Source organism: Columba livia, chromosome 2 (genome assembly GCF_036013475.1).
Source record: "Columba livia isolate bColLiv1 breed racing homer chromosome 2, bColLiv1.pat.W.v2, whole genome shotgun sequence".
NCBI classification, from domain to species: Eukaryota; Metazoa; Chordata; class Aves; order Columbiformes; family Columbidae; genus Columba; species Columba livia.
Genome location: NC_088603.1, coordinates 117,438,073 through 117,457,176, shown reverse-complemented (window position 1 = coordinate 117,457,176; position 19,104 = coordinate 117,438,073). Strand labels below are relative to the sequence as shown.

At 34.7% G+C, this 19,104-nt stretch overlaps 1 protein-coding gene across 4 annotated transcripts in view; it reads left to right on the top strand.

Moving 5' to 3' along the window:
* CCDC178 (coiled-coil domain containing 178) overlaps window positions 1-19,104 on the top strand; it is a 206,627-nt gene that overhangs the window by 44,589 nt on the left and 142,934 nt on the right. For all 4 annotated transcript variants that reach the window (XM_065053434.1, XM_065053436.1, XM_065053435.1 and 1 more), the window contains 5 exons: window positions 1,726-1,946; window positions 3,911-4,053; window positions 11,437-11,590; window positions 14,578-14,673; window positions 14,798-14,934. In XM_065053434.1, the coding sequence (XP_064909506.1) occupies window positions 1,726-1,946; window positions 3,911-4,053; window positions 11,437-11,590; window positions 14,578-14,673; window positions 14,798-14,934 (751 nt within the window). The remainder of the gene's footprint in view (window positions 1-1,725; window positions 1,947-3,910; window positions 4,054-11,436; window positions 11,591-14,577; window positions 14,674-14,797; window positions 14,935-19,104) is intronic.

The following is a 19,104-nucleotide window of genomic DNA, read 5'->3' as shown; positions in this document are numbered from 1 at the left end:
ATGTATGTTTATTTTAGCCAATGGTTAGCTCTTGATTTGGAAACTAAAAACCTGTGTTAAGGTGTTACCAGTTTGCAGAGATTACTTTAAAAACAGTTGCCTCTGAAGGACAGTTTATGATGCCCTGAAAACACAGGATGAGATGGGATAAATAATCAGAATTAAAATTCATTGATAAATTCAAAACTAGTTTCTGGAGAAAGTTCTCTGACAATTGAAGGGTCAATTTTACAAAAGAAAAGAACTGCATGAAGAGAAGGTTAATAATATAATCTTAATTCTTCAGCACAGTAGTTCAGGATTTGAGCTTCTTGAATGTATTTACAGTTGTGCAACTGTAAATAATTTTTGCATGTTGCTATACATTCGTGTTGCTTTTACTTTAGCATTGTCTACAAATATCAAAGGTTTGGAATAGTGAAATATAAATAACACATTTTCATTTCTGTTAATATATGCAATAATGCAGTATTAAAAAAAAAAAAAAGAAAAAACGAAGACAAAATAAACCAGCATTAAGTTTGGCTGTGAAAATTAACCCACTCTTCTTCCTTGATTTGTCAGTAGACTATGTCAGTATGATGTTGTGTCCTTGGAGTAAATTTGTAATTTTCAGGATTATAACTTTTCATAGTATTATCTATAAGACAAAAATTATGCTAAAATGGAATTGAGGATGAAGTGAAAAGACCCTCAGAGATGTTATAATTATCCCTAATCTAAGTATTACAAACCCAGGAGATTCTTAATTAAGAGTTTTTGTGACCCATTCAGAATATACATTGATTCCTGTTATTTTGTTGGACGTCCCTTGATTTCCATTATTGCCAGCTCCTGCTGCGTCTGTCCTCAAGTAAATGCAGTGACATAACCTATCTTCAGAAATTACCTTCTGTGAAATGTAACAAAAACCCAATGTAAAACACATTTTATTCATCTTAATGTTAGGTGTCACCTTGTATGATGTAGAAAAGCCACTTATTCATATAATGTCTCCTAAACTTTTAGTAGCAATGAAATAATAATTTTGTAAATTTGTGATTTATGTCTTGTTAATGCAGCAAAATTTATTAACTCTTAAGGGATTGCATTGAATATTTCACGGCTACTTCTTAGAGCTAGAGCACCTTTTTTATTTATTTTTTTTTTTTCTCAGCAAAATGTGCCTCTCTCAAATTTATAGCAACATTTACTGCTCTTAAACAATATTCTGATTTTTTTTTTACCTGGTGTCATATCAATAATTTTTTCAATATAAAAACATCAGCTGCTGTAGGACACTATCTCTAATAACCCTTTTTTTTTCTGAGCAAAATGGATGTGGGATTTATACTTGCCCTGCTCTTCCTCTGCATCCACATGTGTCTATGGCTGGAGACTCGGAAGCTCAATAGAGCTGTTTTTCTGTTACAATAGCCTCCTCTAGAAATGCCTTAAGGCTAGATGTTTTAATTTCCTTCATCAAAACAAAACCACCCCTCACTTTGAAGATTTGCTTGAATGACTTCTTAGGAATAGTAAATATGAGTTTAAAAACAGTTCCACTGCTGATGTAATATTTGGTGGTCTTTTGTAACCAATGTCCTCTTTTTACTGTCAAAGTAGTTTACGGCAAAATTTTGCAAGTCTTATACTTAGTAGTATGACAATGTATTTCCTAATCTCACTAGGTATTCATGGTGTCACTCAGATACTTCCTTTTTATGCTAATTATATTTTTAACAGAATATGAAATGTGTATTCAAGATATCTTGGAGCTACAATGGCAACTTGATTGTAAAAGCTGTCGGCTGCGACAGGTACAAAACCAAATACTTAACATAGAAACAGTCAACAGAAGGATTCAGGACGACATAGACTTCATGAAGAAATACAGCCCTCTGCTGGAAAAAAAGCTAAATCTGGAAGAAGCAGCTGTGAAGGATGTGTTACTGACTTATGAAAAGGTAAATGCAAACAAAGATTCTTTGAGGAACTTTCCACTACATAGGTGCATACTTTTCTGCAGAACAGCAGTGTTTTGAAAGTACCAAAGTCTGTATCAAATTTTGTATGCAAAGACTGAATTGTGTCCCCATACTGCTGCATACTGGCACTCAGTGCAGACAGAATCCAGGGAGAATAATGCTGTTGGCCTTCAATAAATGTCTCTCAAGCATATGTGGAATATAATTCTAATTTTGTAAGTTGATTTCATGTGGGATTTTTCATTGGAAAGGTAGACAGCACATACCTGATATTTGCATAGATTCTTTTTAGACTTCTTACAGATATCAGTGTTTGTTCCAGAATATGGAGATGTTAGAAGCTGTCAAAAAATGTTTGTAAGATTTAATTATTTTTAAGTGCTGATGTGCATTTTTCCTAATTTATTTAGTGATAGTATTTATTGATAACTTATAATTTGTTGATAATAAACACCTAATGTGGATGATACCAGGCTGAATAATAAAAGTGTAGTAAAGTTGTACATAGCTTAAAATTGATGTCTAAAAAAGGAGGGTTACCATGGTTCTTCAGGTACAGATTTTAGTACTGATTATTATGTTTTCTATATATTTTGTATTATTATTTAAATACAAATCCAGAAGTTAGTATCTTTTTCAAGATACTTGCAGCCTAAAAATGATCTTTTGTTTGCTGGTGATTCTTGATAAATCATGTTTATTTTAATTTGTTTTATTTTTAACCTCATATTTAGAGGACTCAACAACCATGTGAATATACTTCTAAAATTAAAAAGAGTTAATTGCCTATTACACAAATAATACAAGAATTGTCATAAACTAGTTCTGATCTGTAAAATAGCTCACAGTTCATCAGTGGTATGAGATAAGTTCAAAATACTGGCTAATTAAAATCAAGGTAGTTATTTCTGGTTTTATTTTGTGTCTTTTTTTTCTTCTTAACATCTTAGAATATATTGTTTGTGGTTAAAATATTGAGGTCTGCTAAAATGCAACTCAGGAAGCAGACTTAAAATATTTCTTTCCTAAAGATTATGTTAAATAAATACTTCTTTTTTAGATGGTTTTTCTCTTGTCTTTCCAAAAAATGATACTGCATGTCGTAAAGAAGACAGATTTGCTGTTACTGTAACTTAGTTGTATATTTCATTTCAACAAAATTTCTAATTGTCAAATAAAACATTTATGAGTTCCATTGTGCTTTGATTTATAGGCTGTTTGTTACTCAGGTTTGTTTTTTCCTCCCATGGCCTTAAAAAGCAGCTTATACTTAATTTTCTTTGCAATTCAAGCAATTGTATTATTTTGAATCTCAGGCTTTTAATATCCAGAGAACTAGTGAAGTGCTAGAATATAATAAAGATAAATTACTAATATTTCATATCATGTTATCTGTTTATATTTGTAATATTTTAAAAAGCAGAGAGAGTAGACATGCGTACCTCTATTTGAGAGTTGTTAGGAACTGAGTGTCCCAATACCTTTGATAATTGTGTTCATTTTCTGCATTGTCTCAGGCTCCTCTTTGACATAGGTGACTGTGGGTCTTGCACATCCTGTAGGACATGTTTAAGCAATGATTCTGTCAGATTACTGAGTGAAACCTGAGTTACTTCTCTTAACATTATTTCTTTCTTTCTGCTCCAGAGGTCAGTATCTTCCCATGGAAGCAGCCACCTTTTCACAATAACTTCAAAGTTTTGTAACAGAATGAAAACCCTCTTGCCAACTTTTCTTTGTTGAGCAATTTTGCAACACACATTCTATTATCTTACAGACCATATAGAATCTGTTGTTAAGTTGAATGACATCACAACGTACTACTTTAAACTTCAATTTTTAAACTGCAAAGAATCTGTCAAATCTTGAAAATATTTTTTATTTTAAATGTTACGTATGATTTTGGTGTAACATCTTTCAGAAAACTTATTTTATTTTCTTAGAAATCAAAAATATATAGTGATCTTTGTTGTGAACTCATGGATATCCAAAAGACAATTAAAAGAACTGAGGAAGAATCTGAAGAGAAGATAAAATCTATGTATGAAAAAATTGAAAATGATGAGATGCTATTCAGTCAATACAAGTAAGAGCTATTCAGTGTGGTATTATTATGTCCTGTTAGTTTTAATAATGACAATCAAACTGTAGAAAATTTGTGTTTAGAAATAATTCTGCATTTTTATATTTGTAAAATTAATAGAATTAAACATAAAAAAGTGTTTGCCTTGTTTGTCTTAGCTTGCATTAGCAGAATAAGGAAAGGCTGACGTCCAGAAATCTACTCAAATTGTGAGTTCCATGAACCAGCTCCTAAAGCATGCCATATTTACCTTATTTTACTTATGAATTTTTAATCCCTTCAAAAGAAATTTTCACTATAATTTTTGTAGACAGCATAAAATTACTTGCATCAAACATCAACAATTACCATGGTACCGTAGTTATGTTATAATTATAACTTCATTTTGAATTTGCATATTAACCAGAACAATTTCAGCCAACAACACCTACTTTTGAACTTACCAAAATACCTCGTCTTTCTTTTTTTAGCAAATAGTTACCTCACTGTAACCTCTTCTCAGGCTATTAATCCCTGAACTATAAAGTAGAGCTATAGTAACTAGTGGCCACTAGTTACTGAACGTACAGAGTCAGCACTGGGAATAACTATGCCAAAGAAAAAGAATACCAAATACTTTCATCTTTGGTAGGAGGTTGCACTCAACTTTGCTGCATATGCTTCTGGCTAGTTGCCAGGTTTTATTTGGCAAAGTAACAAGTGACACAGTGGCTCTTTTTCACTTGAGATGAGGCAAGTTTACAGGCATAATTGAAAGACATCAGTAAATTTTCAAGATAACCTTACTGGCAGTAACAGATATTTCCATGCTGCAGCCATGTGACAGCAACTGTTCTTCAAGTGTCAAGTATTTCAAACACTATGTATCACAATTTTGGAGTATATACATTTTGTAATAAGTCATCAAACTTGGTCCATCATATTCATTCAGAACTACCTAGATTCACTAAGAATTTTATGCCAGTTCCAAAGTTCAAGTTGTGCTATGTGCTACCTGAGCTGGGACAGCATGCACTTGTGGTGTTCTAGAGACTTGATGTTAGAAAATGCCTGATGTGCAGCAGTGGCTTTAAAACTGTCTTGCTCATTGATCCTTCATTCAAGGCAGCAAGTTTTGGTTGAGGTGTATGTGCAAACTCACGTCCTTGGTAACTTCATTTCAGTAGGTGTTAATTTCCCATCCAGCAAAACCATTGCCAGGGATTGTCCAATCTAGCTCCCATTCCCTGATTCTTTTCAAGAATCATTCTCATGAGAATTCGTGATAGAGTTGGCCTCATTAGTTTACTTAAGAACAGCAAAGGAACAACCACAGAGCTGAAGAGAAGTTTCTAGTTATGACTTCTTAATTTTTAAATAGCTGAGGGCTTTAGAAGGGTGTTGTCTAAAGATATGTGTATCTACTCAAGTTAGTGCCCTATCTTTTCTGCAATCATTCTGTCTCTTCAGAATTAAGACACTGCAGTTCTCTTGCTGCAAGATGTCTGTTTGCATACTGATCTATTCAGCTTGCAGGAAGTACCGTGAACACAAAATACTCTTTGATCATTTTTAGGATTATGTTTGTTGGACTAACAGCAGAATGTAGACTTCACAAAGTTACTTGCAGTGGCACTAAGTCCCTCAAAAAGATGGACCATCTGTGTCTGTGAGATAACTGGGCGATTTTAGAATGCTGTGACAGTCTTCCCCTATGCCTCCAAATATGACTGTGAACTACAAGAGCTACTCTTCACACCAGAACAGATGTAGTATTTGTAAGAGCTGCTATTGAGTTCTGCTCAGTGAAAGCCTATTTGCCAAATATGGTTCTCATCTTATGCCACATGTCAACCCATCTTTGTCAAGAAAACATCAAACTCTAGAAATTGTTACTAGCAGAAATAAACTTTTTGATTTTACATGTTTTTAGGCCAGGGGCACACTGCCAGACTTTCTAAAATGGCAGAATGTAAGCAGTTCTGAATAGCTTATTGTTGTGGTTTAACCCCTGGCGGGAGCTGAGCCCCACACAGCTGTTCACTCATTCCCCCTGAGCAGGTTGAGGTGGAAACTTGTGAAAACTTGTGGGTTGAGATAAGGACAACTTAAGAGATAATGCAAAAGTTGCACACACCAACAGAATAAAACAAGGAATACATTCACTGCTTCCCATGGGCAGGCAGGTGTTCAGCCATCTCCGGGAAAGCCAGGGTCCATCATGTGAAATGTTTATTTGGGAAGACAAATGCCATAACTCTGAATGAATGACTCCCTTCCTCCCTGCAGCTTTTACTGCTACTGAGCAGATGTCGTATGGTATGGAGTATCCCTTTGGTCAGGTGGGGTCAGCTGTCCCACCTGTGTCCTCTTCCAGCCTCTTCCGCACCCCCAGCCTGCTCTTTCTTGGGGCAGTCTGAGCAGAAAAGGCCTTTATGCTGCGTAAGCTCTGCTCTGTAGCATCTGAAACACCCTGTGCTGTCAACACTGTTTTCAGCACGTATCCAAACATAGCACCATACAAGCTTATATGAAGAAAATTAACTCTGTCCCAGCCAAAACCGGTATACTTATACACATTACTTTATACTGCATTCTGTCAGTGAAATATTTTTCATAGGGTTGCCTACCATAGAGGCCAACAACAAATCCTCAAATAACTGAATAGTTGTGAGAGCTGCAGGTGACCTTTTTATTCGATATACCAAATAGAAAGAATTGTTACAGTTTTTAACCTGTATGTAAACTGTTTTAATAATCTATGATAGATTAAAGCAAGGCACACAGTAGAATTTGGGAGTAAGGTATTTTGGTCACCTCTGTGAGGGGACCCACTCTCAAAGGGACATAAAGAAGAGATCAGAGTTGCTGTAGCTGTTTGCTGTTGGGTTTTTTGATTTCTTTGTTCAGGAAATAATTGGAAATGGTAAGTGTGATTGTTTTGCTTACTGTTTTTGGTGGTTAGTAGGCCATGGTAAAGATCTGCAGCTGATAAAATCGTAGGGGTTATAGTGGGGGTTGGTTGGAGCATTTCCAGTTTCTTTAGATTATAACATCTTGGCAACTTTATTTCAAAAATTGATTAGTTCTCGGGAACTTGGAACATATTTTCAGTCCCACAGAAGGAGTACTTACTGCCTACCTCAGAATCTTACAAGCTGTTAAGCATGCAGCACAAAGTAATACTGACTCTTGCAAAGCAGATCACTCTTACATTGTATTTTCGAGTAGATGTTAACTTCAGGAAATCATTACTTTGGCTAATGTGAGTGGTGCTTTTGATGTCTGCTATCCAGGGAGATCTGTGTTTGCCAGTCAGCTAGGGCAGAAACCTTACCAACACATTCTTGAAGAAAGGAAGGTTATTTAAATGCAATAATCCTGTTTCTTTAAAATACCATGTCACTGTGGATCCCTTTGCCATTGGCACTGAAGTGCAGAATAGAAGGATCATAGCTCTTCCTGTAATATGCTTATATTTTAACATGGGAGCAGGAGGCATCCTGAGTAACATGAATTTACTCAGCGTTACTGATTGAGAAGTTCCAGTCTTGCCCTCATAAAGTGTCTGTGCACTTGTAGTAAGATCCAGACTGTCCATGTCTCAGTAACGATGAGTCAGTTTAAGATAGAAAAACATGTTTTTCTGTATAATGGACATCTTAGCGATACTAGAGAAATAAGTCTGAATTGCTGCTTTTGCCAGTATGCCTGACTTTTTCCTTTCTTTTTTTTTTTTTTTATTTATTTTATTCTAACCTTTACAGTGAATTTCTTGGTCTTGTTTTTCTTGAGTTCAGGATAATTTTGACACTATATTAGAGGTGTTTGTGCTATTTAGATTTTTTTATCTCTAAGATTAAAAAGATTCACAGTCAACATGTTTACGTTCCGTTAACTAAAACTTATCTTTTTTTTTTTTTCATTTCAGAGCCTAAAATCATTTAAAAAAATAAAAATAATAGTTAAAAAAATATTAGAAAAATCATAGTTAGAAATATAGCTAAACCCTGATTATTTTGTTATACAAAACCTGAGACCAGAGTTCTGTAATAACAACACTTGTCAAAGCTGGAGTGACTTCTGGAAATTATGATGTGATTCTCCAATTAAAGTCACTACATGTGTCTAAACAAAGGAAGAAGTGTGTGAGAAGTAGGAGATAATACTTACTCTTGATGGATATGAGCCTGTGAATGCAAGCTTCACTATGTCTTCACAATGTTCGGAATTTTAATTATAGCTTAAATATGTTTATAGGGATGTTTTGATCACATGCTCCATTTCTCCTCTGTGGGTTTGTTGCAAACATCATGTTGATTTTAATTATGGGAAAGACCAGGTCTTTAGTAAGTATTTTTACTATTCCAGCATATATTTACTATTAAACTTTATTCCTTATGAATTCATATTTACAAAGTGTGGTCAGCAGCAGTTTGTTATTCTCCTCTTGCAGGCAAATTGCTGTAATTTGGGAGTCTGAGCCTTAAGATGTATGTGATGATAAATACTGCTGTGTATTGTGATTATTCTTCACTAGCCTATATCCTCTGTGACTTTGGATATTTACTTTGTTCCTTCTTCCTAACTGTTTTCTAAAGCAACTTGCATTATATTCCATGTGCTTTCAAAAGACTTCTGTATTTTATGACTTTTCCAGGATGTCCTCTGAATCCACTTCTTTGGCGTGCTTTCTGAAATGGGTTGAAAGGTAATGCAAACAGCAGTCCAAATTCAGCCATGTCAATTAATTTAACAGGGACATCTTGCTCTCATTCTTTATTCTAATATTTTTCTTCCTATTCCTAACTTAATCTAACACCTTCTTAGCTTTTTTAACTGTGCTAAATGTTGAGTAGATTTTCCAAGTGTTTATGGAAATACCTACATGTCTTTCTCAATTTCATATAGTTAGTTTAGGATTTTAAGGTCTACTGATTGCTTAATCTCTCTGTTCTTATATCTCTTTTGAGTTTGGACACTGAATGGTATGTTATTGTGTTTTCCAGCTACTTATTTGTCTTTACATTTTTCTTAGTTTCTTAGTTATTTTTGCCCTTGCCTGTTGTAATCACTTTATGTGCAGACTTTTAATTTCACTCCTTGCCCTTTCAGATCATTTGTAAATACATCAAAGCAACAGATATGAGATTTTGAAATACCCTGCTGTTGACCTATTCTTCCAATGAAAAATCTTCTGCATTTTTTCATTGATATTAGAATTTGTCATCTCCCCTTCTGACTATTTACTTCACTTTTCAATAGTCCTCTATGCAGGATTTTGTTCAGTTCCCTTTAGGATTCTGTCACTGTGTCTCATGTCTTAGCTGTTGGCTTGCTTAGCCATTGTAGGGAAGTGTGGGCAGTTTTCCTGTTTCATTTTTATAATCTTGGTGGAAATCAATGCTTTTGAGTTTGTTTCGTATTTCAAGAAAGAAAGTGTGTTTTCCTGTAACATGCATTCATCCTGAGGTGCATTAAAATTTCTTTACAGGAACACTTTGTTCTTTTGAAACAAGTCATGTTGTAAGTAAGATTGCCATGAAAATAATAAGTATGTTATCTGTTTCACCTAGTTAAGTGATTTCCTATTCATACTACATGACAGTGATGTACACTGTTGTGCACCTTGCAACCTGTTTTGTTTGTGAGTATAAATGGAAGTAAAAATGCTACTGATGCAAGTACTTTTAGGAATATCAGCATTTATGGGAAAAAAATGTGTGGGAGACTTCTTTCTACTGCTCAGTGAAGAAAATTTTTTTTCCCACTGTATCTTTTATTGTTTCCCCCCCCACACCCATTTGCTAGGCTGGTGATTAAAGTCATCCTTAAATTGCAGAGGAAGTTGACCCTTCACCTGCCATCTGAGAAGGACTAGAATAACATGTGGTATTGATAGATGTGAGAAAGACGGATTTGTGATGGCACAGACTTGAAAGACAGTTCTGCAGTTGATACTTTTTTCTTTATGTTCAATGTCATCAGTGAAAAATGGTGAAGATTGCATGAAACTCACGATATCGAGGCTGGGGTACATCACACAGCACAGTCTGTTATTTTTACACATATTTGCTGTGGCTGGTAGTACTGTATTTTTCCATGAGATTGTTGTAGCTGATACGTAATATGAGAAGAAAATTACAGTCTATGCCTGTTACATGTCTGTCATTCGAATAATTCCAAGTGGCATTTATGTGTTTCTTTCATGGGTGGTGGGACCTAAGAAAGTAGAGGTGTTAAAAGTGTTAGGTTTCACACTCTTGTTATATATACTTCGTGACATTAGGAACGTGACTTTGCAAAGAAGTCTTTTCTCCATCACTAGATGGAGATCTTGGAAGCAAATGAGAGTTGTCTATCAAATACTCTTGTAGGAATGGCTCTTGAATTAGTGATGAAGTCTCTTCATTATTGTTTTCACTCATTTTATTGTGTTTAAGTATGCAAAACTTGTTCAGGTTTTATTTGGGTTGTAATGCAGATGTCTCTGAAATTCAGGTACCGTTAGTCTTAGTTTTGCTGTGTTGGATTTATTTTGCCATTTAAGGCATTATTTGGAATATGTTATTAACCAAGATTGTTCTCTGGGGAGCATGGGGGAAACTCCTCTTTTCTGCCTGCTGAAACAATAATAAAAATAATGGACAAGAACTATCAATCATTGTAAAATTTTATCCTGTTGTCCCTCTATTTCTTCTGCCTTTCACCAAATCCATGTTCATACACGGCTGTAACAAAAGACCTGTGCTCAGTTTATAATGACGCCTAACAGTGTCTTATGGGAGTGTTTTGCTGATGATTGTTGTCGTTACTATTATCTCTTTCTGTAATTATGGCCAGTTTTCCTTCTCAGAATGCTGATAAATCTGCTATTCAGAGTCAAAGTACAGTCCTTGTCCGCGCCTATGACCTTGCTTACTGTCTGCAAGTTCCTTTTTACATGAAGAATTGATGTCAGTAAAAAAATTCCTCACAAATGGCATTTGTCCACAAGATGACAGTGCAGGGGATTGATTAAGTGAAGATGGCTCTGAACTAGATTCAGCCACTAACAGGGAAAGAGGCTGACTCCTATTTTGCTTAATTTATATGCGAGGTACGAAACAAAGTCTTGTCCTTAACTACCCCAGTACCTGTTTAGAGGTCCAATTAGAAACTGTAATGTTGGCAGGCTATTTAAGTGCAAGTGAACTAGTAGCCTGAGTAGTTGTGTTATATTGCTGAAATTGCATGAACCTGCCAAATATTTTGACATTCTCTCATGCGTACCTGTTCAAGAAACGTAGTAGAGAATCAAAATAAATCTTTACTAATTCAGATTTGGTTTACATTTTCCTTTATGGAGAGGGACTACCTTGGAATATTTCCAAATAGATGGATTCACTTTGTGTGTATTTCTATTAGGAATGAGTTAAAGAATTCTGTATTTACTTGGACCGAATACTGTACGAAGTTAAAAGAAACAGAGGAGAAGATTATAAAGGATGAAAAACACCTTGAGGAGTTAGTGAAGCAAAAAGCAGAAATCCAGGAAGATGCAAAACGTTGGAGCAGCAAAGTGAGTCTTGAATATTTATAAACAAGCAAGTAAATGAGTATTTTTTATTGAAAAGTACATGAATGCCTGAATATTTTGTATGTTTAAGAGTAAAGGTCCTCTGTAAAAGTAGAAATACAAATACTGCTTTAAAAATGGTAGATTCTAGAGCACTCTCTCATTCATTCTCATGTTGTAGTATCATTTTTTTCAGCTTTATTTATTAAAAATATCATAATCAACTTACATTCGTCTGAGTGACCTGGATATTTCTAGATGTTAGATGCATATCTGCTTAGTATTTCTGATCTTCTTAAATTGTCTGGAAGAAAGTGTGCGTTTGTTGGGACAGCATAAGCATCCTCCTGAATTAGCAGACTTTTTGACCTTGGCATGTGATACCCCCTTGCAGCATGCAGAGTGATACCCTAGTTTAATTAATATTCCTCTGTTTCCTCCTATATTTGTCGAGGATTCACTTTGAAATCTTTACTTGGCAGTTTAAAATCTGGAGTTCCTCACACTGTCTGACTAGGAATTTTCAATTAATTGACAGCTTCATGTGTGAAAACAGTAGAAAATGCTTCAAACTGGATTTAGATGCTCACAACAGCACTTGTGATTTTTTTTTTAATATATGTATAAGTATGCGTATATACATATATATATATATATATATATATATATATAAAGTTTGAAATCCATTCTTTTGTACATGCTCAGTACTGTTGTGGTTTGTGCATCTAGATACCTGGGTCCTGGAATCCAGAATCTAGGTGGAGTATTTCTGAGAAGCTGAATCTACCAAGCACGCCCAAAACTTGCCAAAAAACCCCAAAGTACACCCCCTGCAAAAGTAAGGATATAGTAATATTTGACAGCAACCAATGGGCATGCTCTTGCCATTTGTTTCCAGCGGTGTATTACAATCCTATTCCTGTTATTGGCACCAGAAATTGCTACCAGCTGATAACTAGAACACCAGTGTTTTCAAATAGAAATAGAGCCAATATTTATTAGTGTCTTTTTTTTTGTTTTCCTCCTTTCTGGATTTGTTTCTAGCTGGGTTTGCCTGACCTGATATACTTCAGTATGTACTACTGGAGTATTTAGACAAACACAATGGAAAGAGAGAAATGTGCAACAGGAATGAGGTGGAGCATGGAACTGCTCCATTTTGTGACCACCTTTGGTTTGATCAGTTTATGCTATAGGTGAGACAGAGTAGGGTTAGCATAAACATGTCCTGTTTTTGTTGATTTTCTTCTAAAACATGACTAAATCAACTGACTGAATAAAGAAATCAGGATATTCAGAAAGCTCAAAGTGGTTGTTCTGGCCATCATAGAAGTGTTACTGGGACAATGGGGTTATTCTGGGGATCAGGAAAATACTGGAGTTATTTTCAGCTATTTCTGTGAGGTTTTAATTGAATCTAAATTGTAACATGACAATTGTCATGTACATCAACAAGTTTGAAGACAGAATTAGTGATGTATATGAATAGTTTTTGACTTATTTTTTTTTTTTCCTGGCTTTTCCCTTGTGTAATTCATGCTGGTTTTTTACATTTTATGTATGACCTATTGGGAGCTGCAGCTTTTGACACTGTAAGAACAACTCTGTTTTATTTTTTCCATGTTACCCAGATCTGCATTACAAAAGGTATCTGTATGCATAAAATCCATTTTCTGTATATACATGATTGATCTTCAAAGATTAGAATAAACCCTTCTTATATAATTAATGTCATAATGAGCTATTCCTTCTTTATTCTTTTATCTTCATTAATTACCTGCACAGTGTGACAGTATTTCAGGTCATTCCTGTCAAAATGGTTGCTCTGAAAACACTGAAAGAAGGAAAAAAAATTCTGAATCATGTTTTTCCCATGTATTAACAATTTAAAAACTGAGACATTTTGCTCATATTTAATCTGTTGGGGATTTTTTCCCTGTGGATGTAACCAATTTCTTTGTCTTTCTCACACTTCCCCTGAACTATATTTCATAGAATATTTTACAGAGTGAAAGACTTAGCAATTTCCTTTTTAAACTCATTTTTCTAGATTATTAAAGTTGCTTCTTCGCAGTTCTTCTTCACAGAACATGTTCTATATTCCCAAACCATTCAGGTTAGGACCTTCAGTCCCCAACTAGTCTGGAAAGTACAGCCATACAAGGAAAAAAAGCAGAATCCTAGCGAAGTACAACACAGCTATGACATTCTGGACAGGATAACAAAACAAATTGTTTCCTTCCTTAGCTGCTGGGACACAGTTACAAAGTATGTTTTGTAAATCTGCTCTTCATCAGGTTCTTGAAATAGCAGTAAGAAGTTGCATGCCACTTAGAGTGCCTGTATCCTAATTCTGTCCTGATCTTCCCACATGTATTTTCAATCCCTATGCTAACATGTTTATCAATCCTGATCCTGCCCGGGCATGTTGTCTAGTCATATTCCAGATAGACCCACATGTCCATGGGGATTGTATAGGTAAGTTCTGCCAGGGTAGCTATGTCATTTCAGCCTCCGCAAAGGAAAGAGAAGTGAAGGCAACGAAGTTCATTAGGGTCAATGTGAGCAGGCATACCTTTATCTATCTAAAACCACTTTAGATGCCTTCCTTATCCTGTAGATGCTTGTTTCCCTAACATCCTCATTTTTCCTTAAACTCCAGTGATTGATCCATCACTGAATCTCTGTATTAAGTCAATAGGTATATTGAGATATTAAGGAAAATCTTGAGGCTGGGAGGAACTGAAGGTTTTCTGTTTAATTATACCACATATGTCACATATGAATTACCAGGCTGTGAGGGTGTAGTGTAAAGATTCTCCAAGGATACATTGCAATGGCAATATGCGCACATGAATACTGTATCATGAAATGTCTCTAGTTACTGTTTAACAGCCTTCCTTTTAAATGTATTGTTTAAATATATTGTTGAATTATTACAAAGAAATATAGGACATATTTGTATTACTAACTTTACAAATATTTTCTAGGTAAACAATTTGAATAATAAACTGGCTGCCCAAGGGAATGAGAGCAGAAAAATATCAGATGCTTATTCTGAAGTGGTTAAAGCTGTGGAAGAATTAGTAAGTTCTTTATTGTTTTTATAGAAATAAAGAAAAAATGCTTGCATACTTGCATTTTCTATGTTGGCCTCAAGTAATTTCAACTAGTGCTAAAGGTGTTTCTTAATGTTTTACTGTTCATTAGAAATCCACCAGGGAAAGAGATCTACAAAGTATAAAGCGAAAACTTCTCAATATTAGTGAGTCATTGAACATTTTGAAACATGAAAATGAAGAACTTGAAAGAGAAAATGAAGACTTTTTGAACAAATCCAGACATAGGTAATGCCTGCAATATAAATAGAGGAAGCAAGCATTATTTTTTCCCTAAAATCATGCCTATAACAGTGAATCTTTCTTTTAAGTCTGTCTGTAATTTAATATTTCAATAATTAAAAATAATTTCAGGCTGAAATCTATCATCTGACTTTTTTTGCCATTCACTTGTTAAAATTTTGCAAAACACAAACAATGTACTTAGACAACTAAAAGCAAAATGAGGAAGATTCTGAAATTCTCTGTATGTTAACAGAAACCTCAGTCCCCAGACATTTTGGTAAAAACTTTTATGGATTGTATTTGTATTTTTTTTAATATATGACTGTTATAAACATAGAATCTGAAATACTGTTTTTCTCTATTTTCTTTGAATTCGTGTAAGACATTGTGCTCACATATTTTGTAGCTTTTTAGTTTATTGATTGCAAATAGCTAACTGTACATAATATTTTCAGTGCATTTGTAATATAACAGCAAATAACATCAATTCTTTGTTCCTTCTTCCTTTGGACACTAGGTTGATGGTGTTTTTATGTATCTGACAGGTTATCTTCTTTATGCCTCTAATAATTTTAGATTTTATTGTTTGGTTTCAGCAAAGTCAACTGAAATATTCCTGAAAGTAATCATATTCTTGTAAGTTTTGTAGAAATTGATGACTGAGTTGAATACAGACATGCTGTCAGCATGAAAACATTCCTTACTAGACCCCAAAAAATCCATACTAGAGATGCAGGAAAAAGGGAGGAGATAAAAAATGAAAGAGAGGAGGAAGGATTTGCATACTCCTTAATAATGCCCTAAATTGGAGCTCATACCTTACATACCGAAGTAAATCAATGATGGGACACAAATGTGTAAGAAACCAGGCTTCATTAGCTCTGATGTAGATGGAACTACGTATTTGGATTATTAGAACATTTTAGAATTAGTGCTGTATCTTTACAGATTTATTATTTTCAATTTCCTTGACATATTTTTTGGTGGATTAGAACTTTTGTTTCATCATACATGTAAGACAATAGAGAAAGAGCTTGCCTATGATGGAAGTATTAACTGATAAGCTGAAAGAAGAGACTCAGATTTGTAGGAACATGTACAGGCAAATGCAGAATATAAGGAGAGAAAGGGGAGTTCTCAGAAAATACGTTTGGGAAGCATTATTACTTGAGACCATCTTGTACACTAAAACTTTACAGGCATCTTAGAAAGACTGGACAAGCTCATGAGAGAAATCCTTTGAGCATTCTCTATTTTACATATAATTTGTATTGCTGTGTGTCCTGATTATTGTCCCTCCGCATGTTCAGGAGTTCAAGAAATGCGTATAAAAGTTCAGATTCAAGACCCAGAAAATGGTTATGACAAGTTCAGAGTAATGAAGGATTCCAGGAGCTCAGTTATTTATGTCTTCAAAGGATGATCTGTAGACGTCCTTTGAAGGGGGAAACATCTTTTTAGACTGTTATTTAATCTAGTCCCAGGGAACAATGAGTAGAACCTGAATATAGAATTTCACTTTAAGTATTTTTAAAGAAAAATACTAATTCAGAAGAATTACCTTTTAAATGTTTCTTCACTGGAAAAACAAGATTCTTAGTCACCTGATATAATCCCAGATTTCTATACATTGCTTTATTATAATTAAAGTTAACTCTCAGAAGGCTTTTCTCGAACATTATTTCACACATCCCCTACACTCTCTCAATTCTATTTTCAAGACCACTGTCCTAGCATGAAAGATATTAGTTCTTAAGGGAGAAAGGAATTGCTAATCCCTCCTAAAAATGAGAAGTCCTCTTATGTGGTACTGAGTGGAAGAACAAGGGAAGAGTTCTGTTAACAGGGCTTTTTATTTGAAATTTCCCTCTTGGCTGAATAAGGAGTGTTTTACACAAAGGCTATAACTAACTATTAAGTTACTATGGGCAGCTTACTATTAAGTGCTGTGAAGGAGGCAGGATGTTTTCTTCTGCTGAGAAATTTTTCTCTTTGATCTGCCACTAATCTCTTGCTTTATATTGGAAATAATTTGAATGTCAGATCATTAGTTCGATACTCTGAGCCTTTTGTAGCCTCTCACAAATTATCTCAATATAATTATATTTTATTTTTCATTTTCCTTTATGAGTACATTGTGATCTCTGTATGGTATTTTGTATTAGGGAAGAATTGCTGTATTGTATTTAATTGCTATATTCCATCTGAATGTGGTTCTTAAAATCAACACATTGTCTCAGTCTAAGATTTGCAGTGCTTGTTTCATTCAGTTGTATGCTAACAGAGTCTGACATGTTACTTCAACAGGACTAAAAAGTGACTGCCCACTTCCTACTAGGCTGCAAGAAGATAGAGAATTGTCTTCTAACACTCTTCCTAGAAAGCTTAGTTGTGTATCTTTCCTGTTTAAAACATATGGTACATACAAGAAGTGCATCTCATGATCAGCTGAGATTTTAGGTGCACATGCAGTCTAAACAGTCTCATTTCCTGTACAAGGTGGGTAAAAAACAAAGCTCAGCTGCTCGCAATTCTTCTTTATTGACTGAACTTCTAAGTTTGTGTCCAACTGTTAGTACTTTTATTTAAAATATTTCTGTCCTAGTTATGTTTTGGTAGGATTTCTAATACTGTGGTCAACTAAGAATATGTGTTGGCTTGTCTAAACAATTTTAATTTCTTTCTCTCAGCTTTCTTTAAAACAATTGTTCTTTTAAATTGGTCACCTAGTATCCCTACGATATGGACATTTAAGTGTTAAATTCCCACTATGAAGTGCCAATTTCATTAAGCTCCCCCAAACCTGTCTTCTGTGGTGGCTGTCAGATAAGAAGTGTTCTTGCAGTAGTAGCTTAGAGGAGGGCCTCAAATACCTTAAAAAAGAGAAAGTGCAAACACTGTTCAGCAATAGCTGAAGTACTAGTGCGGTGCCAGTGCTGTTTTAGCCACTAATCCAAAACACAGCACCATGCAGGCTGCTATAAAGAAAGTTAACTCCATCTGAGCCAGACCCAGTAAACCTGTCCAGGGGATTCTGTACCTATTATGAGCTTCACTGCTTCTCATAATTATCCTCAAAGTAAGATTGGACTTGTCACTAGCATGTCAGTATCCCCACCTGTCCAAAACAGTTTTGTTACCAATATCTTGCCATTGTCAAGACTGTAGACATCTTTTTAGACTTGCATTGAACCCGAGGAGCATCTGTTGGCTGTTTTTTCTTACCTTCTTGTTTCTCATTTATTCTCACTGGTTTGATATTACTATTTTCTATTTATTTGTTAATATGTATTTAGCAACATAGACTAAATGGTCAGAAAGGTCATAGACTTTTATGTTGTTATAATACTGATTTTCTTTCTAGATTTGAAGGAGTTTTAGTTGCTAGTCAGCTCCTTTGTTTTCACCATGTGGTAGTCTCTTCCCATCCCCAGCCCAGTGAAATTTCTTTTCTGCTTTTCCAAGACACAGATCTGAAGAAATTGGGGAAGATATTTTCTGTTACTAAAGTTATGATTTCATAGAGAGAGTTAAACTTATTGCTCATGACCATGATGGGAACACTGTTTAATCTATTTCTGACTTGTTCACCACAGAATCTTCTTGAGTACTGTTTGTATTAATGGGAAAACAAAACAAAACAAAACAACACAACAACAGCAACAACAAAACCACAAAAAAACAAACCAAAACACAGAGACATCCATACTGTGTTAGCTGATCCCTTTTATACTGTGTATGGCTTTTTTCAAGATTTTTTTTCTCAAGTTGCCTTTTTACATGAACCAGCCAGCTGGCTTACAAGTATTCTTAATCCAGTGTATAGACATCTTCCTATCAATAAATGTAAAATCCTTACCTCTTCTTACAAGGAATTAGCCATTTCAAAAAATTCTTGTTCTCTTTCTTGGTAAGATATCCATTTTCTAAAATGGATGTCATATTGTCCCAATATCTTCTATGAGGGCATTGAAGTGAGCATACTTTTACAATCAGAAGTGTACTTCAAATTATATTGATAGCATTTGTGAGGACAACTTCGCACACATTGATACTGAGTGCTGTGCAGAAGCATCCAGAAATAATGTTGCTTTTGGCAAAAAAAAAAAAATCCTGAAGTATTCCAAGACTTCAGGTAACTTGTGATTGATCTCAGAAGGACCTAAAATACGA